The sequence below is a fragment of the Felis catus genome, chromosome A3, assembly GCF_018350175.1.
Source record: "Felis catus isolate Fca126 chromosome A3, F.catus_Fca126_mat1.0, whole genome shotgun sequence".
In the NCBI taxonomy this organism is placed as follows: Eukaryota; Metazoa; Chordata; class Mammalia; order Carnivora; family Felidae; genus Felis; species Felis catus.
In genome coordinates, this window is record NC_058370.1 from 62,154,660 (window position 1) to 62,170,645 (window position 15,986).

General features: G+C 41.2%; 2 protein-coding genes across 4 annotated transcripts in view; one reads left to right on the plus strand and one right to left on the minus strand.

Annotated features, from left to right (window-relative positions):
• Positions 1-1,161, plus strand: part of TMEM131 (transmembrane protein 131) — a 239,896-nt gene extending 238,735 nt beyond the window's left edge. Inside the window, exon 41 of the mRNA XM_003983920.6 lies at positions 89-1,161. Within this exon, the coding sequence (XP_003983969.2) occupies positions 89-373 (285 nt within the window). The 3' untranslated portion in view covers positions 374-1,161. The remainder of the gene's footprint in view (positions 1-88) is intronic.
• Positions 1-15,986, minus strand: part of LOC123384431 — a 47,017-nt gene that overhangs the window by 8,699 nt on the left and 22,332 nt on the right. For all 3 annotated transcript variants that reach the window (XM_045054106.1, XM_045054105.1, XR_006595495.1), the window contains exon 2: positions 7,771-7,943. In XM_045054106.1, coding sequence (XP_044910041.1) covers positions 7,771-7,912 — 142 coding nt within the window. In that variant the 5' untranslated portion in view covers positions 7,913-7,943. The remainder of the gene's footprint in view (positions 1-7,770; positions 7,944-15,986) is intronic.

The window sequence follows — 15,986 nt, forward strand, 5'->3', positions numbered from 1 at the left end:
GTCCCGGTTTGTAGCCTAACCTTCACCCGCGTCCCACCTGCGCGCCTGTCAGCCCCGATGCTCCATGCTATGTTTTCTGTCTTGTCAGTCGATCCTCGGCAACACCAGCAGCTTGTGGTCCACCACTCCATTCTGCAGCTCGATCTGGTCCAGCAGCCTGAATAGCACCCTGCCCTTCTCCACCCCAGCCAGCACGCTGCCAAGCATCGGCCTCATGGGCACAGAGACCTCCTCTGCTCCTCATGCTCCCTCCACCTCCAGTCCGGCCGATGATCTGGGGCAAACGTACAACCCGTGGCGGATATGGAGCCCCACAATCGGAAGAAGAAGCTCTGACCCTTGGTCTAATTCACACTTCCCTCATGAGAATTGAAATTAGGCAAAAAAAAAAAAAAAAAAAAAGTGGGGGCCCCTCATCTAGATCATGATATGCCAGTTTTTGAGACATCTTTTAAGGCTGTTACTGCTGTAGCTTCCCACTCCCCACCCTCCTCATCTTTGCAAAACAGATTCAAGCAGGGCAGGCTCGTACCACTCGCTTCTTTCAGATCTTTCTTGCAATTACGATAATATGAGATTTGCTGTTGTGCTTTTAGGGAAAAGTCTGGACTCAGCCACAAACTCTAATAAGGCCTGTACATCTGAAAACCTTAACTGCTATCAAGTTTCCACCACCTGTCTTCTTCCATCCTTTATTTATCTGTATGAACACAAATTTGACATTTACAGCTAAGGAAATAATTTGAGTTGAATCAGAAGTCCTGGCATGTGACAATTTTATTAAATTACCGAGTTTGGTTTTTAATAATTTCACAATATTATGCGCCAAGATCTAATTTTAAAAACGTATGAGGACTTTGTGCTGAAAAATACAGAGTATTTTTTTAAAATAAGGCTGTCTTGGTTTAAAAGCAGATTACAGAAATGTAAGTCAACTTTAAGAACAGTGAATGAATGTAAAAACATTCGGTTGAGACCATATGCATTTTCTGTGCTGTTTGTACTTGAGGTATGTACCATTTGTATACCTGAATTTATTTTAAAGATAAACTGAAATGCACATAGCCAAGTCTTGAAATACAAGATTGAATGTGTATTTCTTAAAAATACAACTTTGTGTTGTACTTTGAAATAAATGATGCTTTTTTCAAAAGCCTTGAATTGTTGTGTGTCTCTTCTTTACAGCAAGATTAATTTATTTGGATTCTCTCACCCCAAAGTACACCCTTCTATCATTGCCTTATTCTATGCAGTTTGATTTATCGTGGCTGGAACTTCCTATGGTCTAAATTCCGTGTCTTTCCACGGTGGTCACTGAAGGTCCCTGATAGAAAAAAATGCACACATCTAATATGTCCTCTTCCTTTTAAATAGAAGAGTGTTGACCCTTTTCCAATTTTAAAACTCCCACAAATCCTCCAAATGGTACCTGTAGAAATAACACATACACACATACCAGGTAAGCTGGGTATGCCACAATAGTGTCAGTTTGGTTTAATCTTTCAGAAAGTCTTGCCTGGTTTCTTCCCCCTGCCCCCACTCCCGGAAGATGGCGGTGTAGGAGGATGCTGGGCTCACCGTGTCCTGCTGATCTCTTAGATTCCACCCACATCGGACTAAATAACCCAGAAAACCACCAGAAGACTAGCAGAACAGATTCTCCAGAGCCAAGCGTGGACAAGAGGCCCATGGAAGAGGGTAGGAAGGATGGAAAGGCAGTGTGCGCTACACAGACTGGCAGAAGGGAGACGGGACGGTGGAGGGGCAGCCTGCCTGGCAAGGCAGAGCCCCCAAGTCTGGCTTGCAAAAGCAGAGGGGCTGGACTGCATGAGTTCTGACAGCCAGCAGGACTTAACATCTGGAATGTTAAAAGTCAACAGCTCTGCTCAGAGAGTGGGAGGGCTACAGGACAACAGGAGGGAGAGTTGTTGAGTCCCTGGAAGGACAGAGCTCCACGGGGGAACAAAAGTGCTGGCAAGCGCCATTTCCCTCTCCCATCCCCCAGCCGAAATTCTAAAGGGAACAAGTTCCCGCCACCAAACTTCCTTGCACTGCGCAAACACCCAATGCTATGCTTCTGTGGATCCATCCCTCCGAGGGTCTGCCTCCCTCCCACCCCTGTGCACCTTGTGGATCCACCCCGGCTAATACGCCAGATCCCATAGAAGCAGCACCACAAGCCTGGCAGTGTACAAGTAGCCCAGACAGGGGCCACACCACTCCACAGTGAGTCCTGCCTCTGGGAGAGGGGAAGATAAGGCACACACCAGTCTGACTGTGGCCCCAGCGGTGGGCTGGGGGCAGACATCAGGTCTGACTGCAGCCCCACCCACCAACGCAAGTTACTCCAGACAACACAGAAGAAGAGCCCTGCAGTTCCGTGCCACTCCAGGGACTATCCAAAATGACGAAACGAAAGAATTCTCCTCAAAAGAAACTCCAGGAAGTAGTGACAGCTAATGAGCTGATCAAAAACGATTTAAACAGTATAACAAAATGAATTTAAAATAATAGTCATAAAATTAATCGCTGGGCTTGAAAAAAGTATAGAGGACAGCACAGAATCTATTGCTACAGAGATCAAGGGACTAAGAAACAGGAGGAGCTAAAAAATGCTATAAATGAGCTGCAATTGAAGAGGCAGAGGAGAGAATAGGTGAATTAGAAGACAAAATTATGGAAAAAGAGGAAGCTGAGAAAAAGATAAAAAAATCCAGGAGTATGAGGGGAGAATTAGAGAACTAAGTGATGCAATCAAATGGAACAATATCTGTATCATAGGAATTCCAGAAGAAGAAGAGAGAGAGAAAGGGACTGAAGGTGTATTTGAACAAATCATAGCTGAGAACTTCCCTGATCTGGGGAAGGAAAAGGGCATTGAAATCCAAGAGGCACAGAGAACTCCCATTGGACGTAACTTGAATCAATCTTCCACACGACATAACATAGTGAAACTGGCAAAATACAAGGATAAAGAGAGAATTCTGAAAGCAGCTAGGTATAAATGGGCCCTAACATACAAAGGTAGACACATAAGGGTAGTATCAGACCTATCTACTGAAACTTGGCAGGCCAGAAAGGAATGGCAGGAAATCTTCAATGTGATGAACAGAAAAAATATGCAGCCAAGAATCCTTTATCCAGCAAGCCTGTCATTCAGAATAGGAGGAGAGATAAAGGTCTTCCCAAACAAAAACTGAAGGAACTCATCACCACTAAACCAGCCCTACAAGAGACCCTAAGGGGGACTCTGAAAGTGAAATGTTGCAAGGATCACAAAGTACCAGAGACATCACTACAATCATGAAACCTACAGATACCACAATGACTAAACCCATATCTTTCAATAATAACACTGAATGTAAATGGACTAAATGCTCCAACCAAAAGACATAGGGTATCAGAATGGATAAAAAAACAAAACCCATCTATTTTCTGTCTACAAGAGACTCATTTTAGACCTGAGGACACCTTCAGATTGAAAGTGAAGGGATGGAGAACTATCTATCATGCGACTGGAAGTCAAAAGAAAGCTGGAGTAGCCATACTTATATCAGACAAACTAGACTTTATATTAAAGGCAGTAACGAGATGAAGAAGGGCATTACATAATAATTACAGGGTCTATCCATCAGGAAGAGCTAACAAATATAAATGTCTATGCACCAAATATGGAAGCCCCCAAATATATAAAACAATCACAAACATAAGCAATCTTATTGATAAGAATGTGGTAATTGCAGGAGACTTTAATATTCCACTTACAACAATGGACAGATCATATAGACAGAGAATCAATAAAGAAACAAGGGCCCTGAATGATATACTAGACCAGATGGACTTGACAGATACATTCAGAACTTTTCATCCTAAAGCAGCAGAATATACTTTCTTCTCGAGTGCACATGGAACATTCTCTAAGATAGATCACATACTGGGTCACAAAACAGCCCTTAAGTAGTATAAAAGAATTGAGATCATGCCATGCACACTTTCAGACGACAATGCTATGAAACTTGAAATCAACCACAGGAAAAAGTCTAGAAAACTCCAAAAGCATGGAGGTTAAAGAACACCCTACTAAAGGATGAATGGGTCAACCAGGCAATTAGAGAAGAAATTTAAAAATATATGGAAACAAATGACAATGAAAATACAACAATCCAAATGCTTTGGGATGCAGCAAAGGCAGTCCTGAGAGGAAAATACATTGCAAGGCCTATCTCCAGAAACAAGAAAAATCCCAAATACAAAATCTAACAGCACACCTAAAGGAAATGGAAGCAGAACAGCAAAGACACCCCAAACCCAACAGAAGAAGAGAAATAATAAAGATCAGAGCAGAAATAAACAATGTAGAATCTAAAAAAACTGTAGAGCAGATCAATGAAACAAAGAGTTGTTTTTTTGAAAAAATAAACAAAATTGATAAACCTCTAGCTAGGCTTCTCAAAAAGAAAAGGGAGATGACCCAAATAGATAAAATCATGAATGAAAATGGAGTTATTACAACCAATCTCTCAGAAATACAAGCAATTATCAGGGAATACTATGAAAAATTATATGCCAACAAACTGGACAATCTGGAAGAAATGGACAAATTCCTAAACACCCACACACTTCCAAAACTCAAACAGGAAGAAATAGAAAGCTTGAACAGACCCATAACCAGGGAAGAATTGAATCAGTTATCAAAAATCTCCCAACAAATAAGAGTCCAGGACCAGATGGCTTCCCAGGGGAATTCTACCAGACATTAAAAGCAGAGATAATACCTATCATTCTCAAGCTGTTCCAAAAAAATAGAAAGGGAAGGAAAACTTCCAGACTCATTCTATGAAGCCAGTATTACTTTGATTCCTAAACCAGACAGACACCCAGTAAAAAAAGAGAACTACACGCCAATATCCCTGATGAATATGGATGCAAAAATTCTCAATAAGATACTAGCAAATAGAATTCAACGGCATATAAAAAGAATTATTCACCATGATCAAGTGGGATTCATTCCTGGGCTGCAGGGCTGGTTCAACATTCACAAATCAATCAATGTGATATATCACATTAATACAAGAAAAGATAAGAACCATATGATCCTGTCAATCAATGCAGAAAAAGCATTTGACAAAATTCTTAATAAAAACCCTCGAGAAAGTCGGGGTAGAAGGAACATACTTAAACATCATAAAAGCCATTTATGAAAAACCCACAGCTAATATCATCCTCAATGGGGAAAAACTGAGAGCTTTCCCCCTGAGATCAGGAACACAACAGGGATGTCCACTCTCACCACTGTTGTTTAACATAGTGTTGGTAGTGCTAGCATCAGCAATCAGACAACAAAAGGAAATGAAAGGCATCAAAATTGGCAAAGATGAAGTTAAGCTTTCACCTTTTGCAGATGACATGATATTATACATGGAAAAGCCGATAGACTCCACCAGAAGTCTGCTAGAACTGACACATGAATTCAGCAAAGTCACAGGATACAAAATCAATGTACAGAAATCAGTTGCATTCTTATACACTAATAATGAAGCAACAGAAAGACAAAGAAAGAAACTGATCCCATTCACAATTGCACCAAGAAGCATAAAATACCTAGGAATAAACCTAACCAAAGATGTAAAAGATCTGTATGCTGAAAACTATAGAAAGCTTATGAAGGAAATTGAAGAAGATATAAAGAAATGGAAAAACATTCCGTGTTCATGGATTGGAAGAATAAATATTGTTAAAATGTCAATACTACCCAAAGCTACCTACACATTCAGTGCAATCCAATCAAAATTGCACCAACATTCTTCTTGAAGCTAGAACAAGCAATCCTAAAATTTGTATGGAACCACAAAAGGCCCCGAATAGCCAAAGGAATTTTGAAGAAGACCAAAGCAGGAGGCATCACAATCCCAGACTTTAGCCTCTACTACAAAGCTGTCATCATCAAGACAGCATGGTATTGGCACAAAAACAGACACATAGACCAATGGATAGAATAGAAAACCCAGAACTAGACCCACAAAAGTATGGCCAACTAATCTTTGACAAAGCAGGAAAGAATATCCAATGGAAAAAAGACAGTCTCTTTAACAAATGGTGCTGGGAGAACTGGACAGCAACATGCAGAAGGTTGAAACTAGACCACTTTCTTACACCATTCACAAAAACAAACTCAAAATGGATAAAGGACCTGAATGTGAGACAGGAAACCATCAAAACCCTAGAGGAGAAAGCAGGCAAAAACCTCTATGACCTCAGCCACAGCAATTTCTTACTTGACACATCCCCAAAGGCAAGGGAATTAAAAGCAAAAATGAACTATTGAGACCTCATGAAGATAAAAAGCTTCTGCACATCAAAGGAAACAATCAACAAAACTAAAACGCAACCAACGGAATGGAAAAGATATTTGCAAATGACATATCAAAGGGCTAGTATCCAAAATCTATAAAGAGCTCACCAAACTCCACACCCAAAAAACAAATAATCCAGTGAAGAAATGGGCAGAAAACATGAATAGACACTTCTCTAAGGAAGACATCCAAGGGCACCTGGGTGACTCAGTCGATTGGGCGTCCAACTTCTGCTCAGGTCATGATCTCGCGGTCTGTGAGTTCGAGCCCCACGTCAGGCTCTGTGCTAACAGCTCGGAGCCTGGAGCCTGTTTCGGATTCTGTGTCTCCCTCTCTCTGACCCTCCCCCATTCATGCTCTGTCTGTTTCTGTCTCAAAAATAAATAAACGTTAAAAAAAAAAAGACATCCAGATGGCCAACAGGCACATGAAAAGATGCTCAATGTCACTCCTCATCAGGGAAATACAAATCAAAACCACACTCAGATATCACCTCACACCAGAGTGGCTAAAATGAACAAATCAGGAGACTATAGATGCTGGAGAGGATGTGGAGAAACGGGAACCCTCTGCACTGTTGGTGGGAATGCAAACTGGTGCAGCTGATCAGGAAAACAGTGTGGAGTTTCCTCAAAAAATTAAAAATAGATCTACCCTATGACCCAGCAATAGCACTACTAGGAATTTACCCAAGGGATACAGGAGTACTGATGCATAGGGGCACTTGTACCCCAATGTTTATAGCAGCACTTTCAACAATAGCCAAACTATGGAAAGAGCCTAAATGTCCATCAACTGATGAATGGATAAAGAAATTGTGGTTTATATACACAATGGAATACTACGTGGCAATGAGAAAGAATGAAATATGGCCCTCTGTAGCAACATGGATGGAACTGGAGAGTGTTATGCTAAGTGAAATAAGTCATACAGAGAAAGACAGATACCATATGTTTTCACTCTTATGTGGATCCTGAGAAACTTAACAGAAGACCATGGGGGAGGGGAAGACAAAAAAAAAAAAAAGAGGTTAGAGAGGGAGAGAGCCAAAGCATAAGAGACTCAAAAAACTGAGAACAAACTGAGGGTTGTTGGGGGGTGGGAGGGAGGGGAGGTTGGGTGATGGGTATTGAGGAGGGCACCTTTTGGGATGAGCACTGGGTATTGTATGGAAACCAATTTGACAATAAATTTCATAATAAAAAAAAAAGTCTTGCCTGTTCCAACTTATTTTCTCACCCACTTATTTCCAGTCTATTTTAAAGCCAGCCTTTGAACACCCAGTCTTGCTGGGTAACCAGGAGACACTAAGCACAAATGTTCTGCTTGAGCCCAGTTACATCATGAAGAAATCCACCCATCCCCAAGAATGTCACAGTGGTTCAACTGAAATGTACAAAAGGAATTTGAGTCCTACCTCTTCTCTGCTTTACACCAAGGCTCAGTAGAACCAGACACCTCGCTTTTCCAGCCTGTGTCTTGCCATGTAGGGACAGACACCAGATTCCTATACAGTCAGAATTCTGGCACTCTGGGCTCGTGGCAGACCTGGACCTCATGTGGTCTCACTAGCACGATCTCCTGGTGCACCTGCAAAACCAGGACACATTTAGGCTTGAGGTTCTCTTTCTACACCAAAGCAAATACGGCGTTGCAAAGCCATGAAAATAGGTGAACTTCATATTAACCCTCATTTACAAAAATAATTTTGTTGGCAAACTTCACTTCAATAAAGGTAACTCATTAAGGGCTCCTAAATTTGCTCCTTCTTAAGAATCACCTGAGACTACCAAATGTCTTCCTTTTTTTTTTAAGATTTTTTTTTTATTCTGAGAGAGAGAGTGCATGCGAACTGGGGGAGGAGCAGAGAGAGAGAGAGAGAGAGAGAGAGAGAGAGAGAGAGAGATTGAGAGAGAGAGAGAGAGAGAGAGAGAGAGAGAGAGAGAGAGAGAGAGAGAGAGAGAGAAACCAAGCAGGCTCCACACCTGACCCAGGCCTCGTACTTCCAAACCATTAAATCATGACCTGATCCAAAACCAAGAGTTTGGACTCTAAACTGACTGAGCCACCCAGTCGCCTCATGCCTTCCTATTTTAAGTTCTAATTTTACCCCATGCAGCTCTCATCAGCAGTACTGAAAAACACTATACACATGAAATGGGGAAAAAATACAAATAAGGGCTTCTGCTGGTACTTGGATTTTCCAAATTACTCTCACAGTAGGTATTTGTATGGCAACATACCAATCTAAAGTCTTCACGGGATTCAGTCTAACACTTTGTGGTGAAAAACTTAACACAATAGTTTGTACTAGATTAATTTAAAATTGAATTTAAAAGTAAAATTGAATTTAAAAGTAAAAGCTTTATATATTTATACACACACATATATACAGTATATATATATATATATATATATGCACATATATAGTATTTAAATAATTTCTTTTTAAATAGCTTAATTTTATTTTAAAAGTTTTATATTTATTTTGAGAGAGAGAGAGAATGAGTGGGTGAGGGGCAAGAGAGAGGGAGACAGAGACCCAGGCAGTCCATGCTTTCAGCACAGAGCCTGACGCAAGGCTCGATCTCACAAACTGTGAGATGATGACCTGAGCCGAAACCAAGAGTGGGACACTTAAGGGGCACCTGGGTGGCTCAGTCGGTTAAGACTCTGACTTTGGCTCAGATCATGATCTCACAGTCCGTGAGTTCAAGCCCCATATCGGAGTCTGTGCTGACAGCTCAGAGCCTGGAACCTGCTTTGGACTCTGTGTCTCCCTCTCTCTAACCCTCCCTTGCTCGTACTCTGTCTCTCAAAAATAAACATTAAAAAAAAAGTGAGATGCTTAAATGACTAAGTCACCCAGGTACCCCTAAAATTCTTAGGATACTACAATTCATGAAAATTTAATATGTTACTGAAATTTTAATGTCTAGATTGGTAATGAACTTTAAAAATTTAGACCTAAAATATTTAAATAGTTGTACATTGTTATAGAAAGAAAAAAGATACAAAAAATTTTGATTTACCCTTTCTTAAATGTCAGATTCACAAAATAGGCAGATACTTTTAGATGATGATATACATTTGACCCTTGAATGATTTTGAACTGCACAGGTACACTTATATGTGGATTGTTTTTAATAAATACCTATCTTATATTGTGATTGAAAAGTAAGGTAGAAGTTGCCAAATGACTATAAGCAAAGGGAAGGTGGAGGAAAGGCGCCAGGAAGGCTTCAACTGCACGATTCTGGCCCACCCCTGGCCCTCCTCACCCAGCCCTAGCTGTGTGGAATTGGGTTGAGGCCTTGAACTGAAAGGCAAAGTAACAAGGTAGGGAGAGGGATGGGATCTTGCAGACGTGGTGGGGTCAGTCACTGGCCAGATCTGGCCAAGGACCAAAGAATAACTAGCTTCCCCACCTCCCTCCCCCCTAGGTAAAGGGTCTGGGAGAACATGGGGTTGGGATCAGGAAATAGAGGCCAGAGCTGGACCATGGAACGAACTGGGGTGCTGTCCTCGGTGCTGAAAGTTCTTTAAGTCTGGGAGCTAATACCACCACTTATCAGCATTTCCCTCAGGCAAAACTTCATTAGAACCACATAAAGTGGGTGAGGTGGAGCAAGTAGCCTAGAGAGACAGGTAAAGGTGTTCTGCCTTCCCCTGGACTCTGGTTGGAAGGAGATTTTGCTGATTCCTGTGTAGAAGGTCAAGGAGCAGGTGTCACTCCAGGATCCAACTTTTCCAGTGAGGATGATGATACATGTGATACTTCATTCTGCTACAGTACTGTACATAGTTACATTTGGGGGAAGTCAAAAGTTATACACAGATTGTGACTGTTCAACTCAAAAGAGTCTTTTAAAGACTTTGAAAACAGTCTATAAAAGTTGAATGACAAAGACAATTTTATATGTTTTAAGTACTAAGAAAATAGCTATAACAACAATGAATATTAGAACACAAAGACTTAGACTCTAATGGTATTTCTTGGGCTGTTATTCTAAAGAAACTAGGTTAACCTAGAGAAATACTCGTGTCATCTCACTGGTAACAAAAATTGGAGAAATTCAGAGAAGCTATTATTAACTGTCAGAATAAGCCCCTGATTAGAACAAAAGAAAATGGGGAAAGTTATGATGTGCATTACATCTTAGTATAGCCAGCTTATATCACACACACACACACATACACAGAAAAAAAAAAATGAGTCTAACAAGATTCTTGATATTACCCATAATTGCAGAGATAAATTGCCAATATTAAATGGGGTAATGTTAGAGATATTGTCGGGGATGTCTCCTCTCCAGAGACCTCACAAGATGGACACTGTCTTCACACTTTCCCTCTGCTGTACTCCAAATTGCCAGTATTTCCAGGAAGGGACCCTGTATATGTGTCTGGTGTTCTGGCTTTCATGCCTGCCACCCAGGGAATGCCCCTTGATCACCTCGCTCTGGTGGCCAGGGGACTTGTTTCATGGGTCTCATGGGACTGTAACAGACAGTTCTTGGTTGGCCACCGCCCCAAGGCACAGCAAAGACAACACACCTCCGGTCTTTCTGAGAAAGAAGCTTATTTGCTTGTCTTAGAGTTTCATTCTGAGGGGCAGGCCTCTGGTTTGGCACTCATCTAGGGGCCTATGAAGTTGCTATCATGGAACATAAGCCAGGGGACACCTTTGCACTCTCTTCTACCAGTATCAGGTCACCAGTATCTGTGAAAGAAGTCTATTAGCTTATCTTCATAGCTGCGGCCTGAAGGACAGTCTTCTTATTAAACACACATTTAGGGGCTGACTACAGTCCTCTGCAGAGACTAGCAGACACCCTCTGCCCTTCCCCAGGTGGTCAGTGTCTCTGAAAGGAGCTTGTGTTTATGTCTGGTGCCCCGCTTTTTTGTCTGCCACCCAAAATACAATTCCCTTGGTAGCTTGGCTCTCATGGCCAGGGCTTGTGTTCACAGGCTCAACAGGATGGTAGCAAAGAAACAGTTCTTAATTGGCTATCACAACAGGGCTCTGTGCAAAGGGAGCCAACAGAAACACCTAGCTTCCAATCTTCCCCTGAAAGAAGTATACTTGCATACTTTAAAAGCTGCTGCCTGAGAGGCACCTGGGTGGCTTAGTCGGTTAAGCCTCCAACTTCAGGTCAGTCATGATCTCCTGGTTTGTGAGTTTGAGCCCCATGTCAGGCTCTGCGCTGACAGCTCAGAGCCTAGAGCCTGCTTTAGATTCTGTGTCTCCCTCTTTCTCTGTCCCTCCCACACTCATTCATATCCTTCCTTTCTCTCTCTCTCTCTCTCTCTCTCTGTCTCTCTGTCTCTCTCTCTGTCTCTCTCTCTCTCTCTCTCAATAATATAATAAATAAACGTTAAAATTTTTTTAAAAAGAAAAAGCTGCTGCCTGATTGTCTGGCTTCCAATCAGACTAACCCTAGGTGCTAAGTTCCTCCCCTTTAGAACACTGACAGGTCTTGGCACACCCTCAATTACTGGGAGCCACCACAAGTAAAGTAGACTGCTTGGACAATCACAAAGTCTTGAGAGACAGCAAGAGCTAAAGAAATGTTGAACAATAAAGTCCATCTCCTACATAGGCTATGTTTTAAGACTGGGAAAGGTGACCTTTATCTAACACATAGAAACCAATACAGAGAGACAAGGAAAATGAAGAAAAAGAATAATATGTTCCAATTGAAAGAACAAGATAAATCCTCAGAAAAATACTGTAATGGGACAGAGATAAATTATTTACCTGATAAAGAGTTGAAAATAATGGTCATAAAGATGCTCACTGATCTCAGGGGAAGGATGAATGAACAAAGTAAGAATTGCAACAAAGAGCTAGAAAATAAAAAAGTACCAAATAAAAGTCACAGAGCTGAAGCATACAATAATTAACTGAGAAACACTATAGAAGTGTTCAACAGCAGAATAGAAAAGGCAGAAGAATGGGTCACTGAATCTGAACACAAGGCAGTGGAACTTACCAATCAGAGAAGCAAAATTTTGAAAGGATGAAAAAGATTGAAGATAGCCTAAGAGACATATGGGACAACATCAAGCAGACCAACATTTACATTATAAGAGTCCCAGAAAGAGAGGAGAGAGAGAGAAAGGGCCAATAAAATTATTTGGGAAAATAATGGCTGAAACTTTCTTAATCTGAGTATAGACACATCCAGATCTAGGAAGCCCAGAGAATTCCAAATAAGATTAACCCAAGACTCACAATAAGATGCATTATAATTATAGTATCAAAATTAAAGAGAGGGAAAGAATCTTAAAAGCAACAAAGATAGGGGTGCCTGGGTGGCTCAGTTGGTTGAGTGCCCAGCTTTGGCTCAGGTCATGATCTCACAACTCTTCATGAGTTCGAGCCCTGCATCGGGCTCTGTACTGACAGCTCAGAACCTGAAGCCTGCCAAGGAGTCTCTGTCTCCCTCTGTCTCTGCCCTTCCCCTACTCATGCTTTTTCTCTCCTTTAAAAATAAACATTAAAAAATTTTTTAAGAAAAAAAAGCAACAAGAGAAAAACAACTTGCTAGATATGAGGAAACATACATAAGCCTATTAGATTTCTCAGCACAAACTCTGTAGGCCAGAAGGAAGTGGCACAATATATTAAAACTGCTAAAAGGAAAAAAACACCAACCAAGAATACTCTGCACAGCAAAGTTGTCCTTCAGAATTGAAAGAGAAATAAGGAGTTTTCCAGACAAGCAAAAGCTAAGTAGTTCATCACTAGTAGACAGGCCTAATAAGAAATGTTAAATGTGGGGCGCCTGGGTGGCTCAGTCAGTTGAGCATCTGACTTCGGCTCAGGTCATGATCTCGCTGTCCGTGAGTTCAAGCGCCACGTCAGGCTCTATGTTGACAGCCTGCTTCAGATTCTATGTCTCCCTCTCTCTCTCTGCCCCCTCCCCTATTCACGCTCTCTCTCCCTCTCTCCCAAAAATCAATAAAGGTTTTTTTAAAAAAATTTTTAAAAAGAAATGTTAAATGTTTCTTTAAAAGAAAACAAATGGGCACTAATTAGTACCAGGAAAACTTAAGATTAAGTAAGTATAAACCTCACTAGTAAAGATAAATATGTAGTAAATTTCAGAATAATCTAATATTGTAAATGTGGTGGGTTAATCCCTTATAAAGCTAGCCTAAAGGCTAAAAACAAAAGTACTAAAATTAACTAAAACTGCAATAATTTGTTAATGGATACATGAGATAAAAGATATAACTTGTGGATTCAAAATCACAAAAAGTGGGGAGGAGGAATAAAAATGTCATAGAGCTTTTTTTTTTCCTAAAGATTATTTGTTTATTTTGAGAGAGTGGGGAGGCACACAGAGAGAGAATCCCAAGCAGGTTCCACACTGTCAGCACAGAATGGGCTCAAACCCACTAACCAAGTGATCGTGACCTGAGCCAAAACCAAGAATCAGACACTTAACCCACTGAGCCTCCCAGCTGCCCAAAAAAATGTAGAGGTTTTGAATGTATTCAAACCGAGGTTATTTCAACTTAAAATAGACAGTTATAAGTTGTTTTATGTAAGCCTCAAAGTAATGACAAAGCAAAAGCCTTATTTTAGATACAGAAAAGAGAAAGAAATCTAAGCATAAAACTACAGAAAATCATCAGATCAAAAGGGGGTAAACAAGAAGAACAAAGCAATCACAAAATAGCTAAAGAAAAACAACAAAATGGAAATAAGTACATACCTATCAATAATTAAAGAAGAGTACAACATGGCAGTATAAGAAGACCCTGAACTCACCCCCACCACAGACACAGCAAATCTACACCTATTTATAGAGCAGTTCCTCCAAAGAAAAACTGGGGGCTGACTGAACAGCTATGGACAACAAAAGATAGAGACCACATAGAGAAGAGCAAGAGAGATGGAGACACAGTAATGAAGGGAACTCCCCTCCCAGTGCTGTCAATTGCAGTGGGAAGGGATAGTACTCAGGAATGTTGAGCAGACTCATCTGCCCTGGGGCAAAGAAAAAAGTCACAGTTTAGACTTCTGGGAAGAAGACAGAGTAGGAAGATCCTAGGCTCACCTCATCTCAAGGGTACACCTAGATAATAGCCACATCTGTGAACTAACCCAGAAAATGACCCAAAGACTGACAGAACAGACTCTACAGTTAAGCACAGAGAGGACATATAGAAAAGGGTGGGAGGGGTGGAGACATGGTTGGGAAACAAACTACCAGCAAGATTAACCACAATTGGGAGGGAACCACAAGCACAGAGAAGGGAGAGGAGCAGACCCCACATCAGGTACCACTGACACAGGGCACCTGCACTGGGAGGGCAAGCCCCCATAACATTTAGCTTTGAAAAACAGTGGGGCTTAACTTTGCAAGAATTTACCATCAACAGGGCTTACTACCTGTACTTTAAAAATCAGTGGGCTTAGTTCTGGGAGAGTCAGAGGGCAATAGGAAACAGAGTCCTTAAAGAGAGCATAACAAACAACTCAGCAGAGATACAGCATTAAACAACAGTTTGAAAAGTGCCTGGGGTATACATGCAGATTTGCTAATTCAGAACACGCACTGAATGGGCAGGGATCTTTAAGAGACTTATCCAAGAACAAAAGAGCCAGAAGGCACCATTTATACCCCCATACACACCAGCCTAGATAGCCAGACACTTGAAGGAACCAGCGAGAACATTCTGTACCTACCTTGCCAACAACACTCACCCTGCCCTTGAGTTCTCCTGTAGATCCGCCCCATCTAACCTACCCCACTCAGTAGGCATCCCTTCAAAGTGGTTCCTGATGCAACACACCCTGTAAGCAGCCTGGGAAGACACTGGTGTCACTCCAAAGTGAGTCCTACCCTGGGAAGAGGGGAAGATAACCACACACACCAGTTCAACTACAGCCCCAGCAGATGGACTGAGGACAGACATCAGGTTTGCTGGCTAGCCCCACCCACCAACAATAGCCTCTCAGGGAGCAGCATGTGGAAAGACACCTGCAGTTCAGGGTCACTGCATGCCTGACAGATGAAAGAAGCAAGGAAACTCTCAAAATACCTAACATTACACCTAATTAAGCTAGAAAAAGTAGTATAAAACCTAAGGCCAGTAGAGGGAAGAAAATAATAAATATTAGAGCAGAAATCAATGAAAGAGAGACTGAAAAAAAAAAAAAAACAATACAGGGGCACCTGGGTGGCTCACTCAGTCAGTTAAGCATCTGACTCTTGATTTTGGCTCAGGTCATGATTTCATGGTTTATGGGACTGAGCCCTACATTGGGCTCTGTACTGACAGCTGGAGCTTGCTTGGGGTTCTCTCTCTCCCTCTGTCTCTGCCCCTCTCCCATGTGCGCTCTCTCTCTCAAAATAAATAAATAAATAAATAAATAAATAAATAAATAAATAAATAAGTAAGTAAATAAATAAATAAATATTTAAAAAAAATTTTAAAGACACAATAGAATAGATCAATGAAATGAGAAGATGGTTCTTTGAAAATATCAACAAAATTGATAAATCTATAGCTAGACTCATGGCAGGGGGAAGGGAAGAAGAGAGGACTCAAAATCAGAAGGAAAAAAAGGAGGAAAAATAACAACTGACACCACAGAAATACAAATTATTTTAA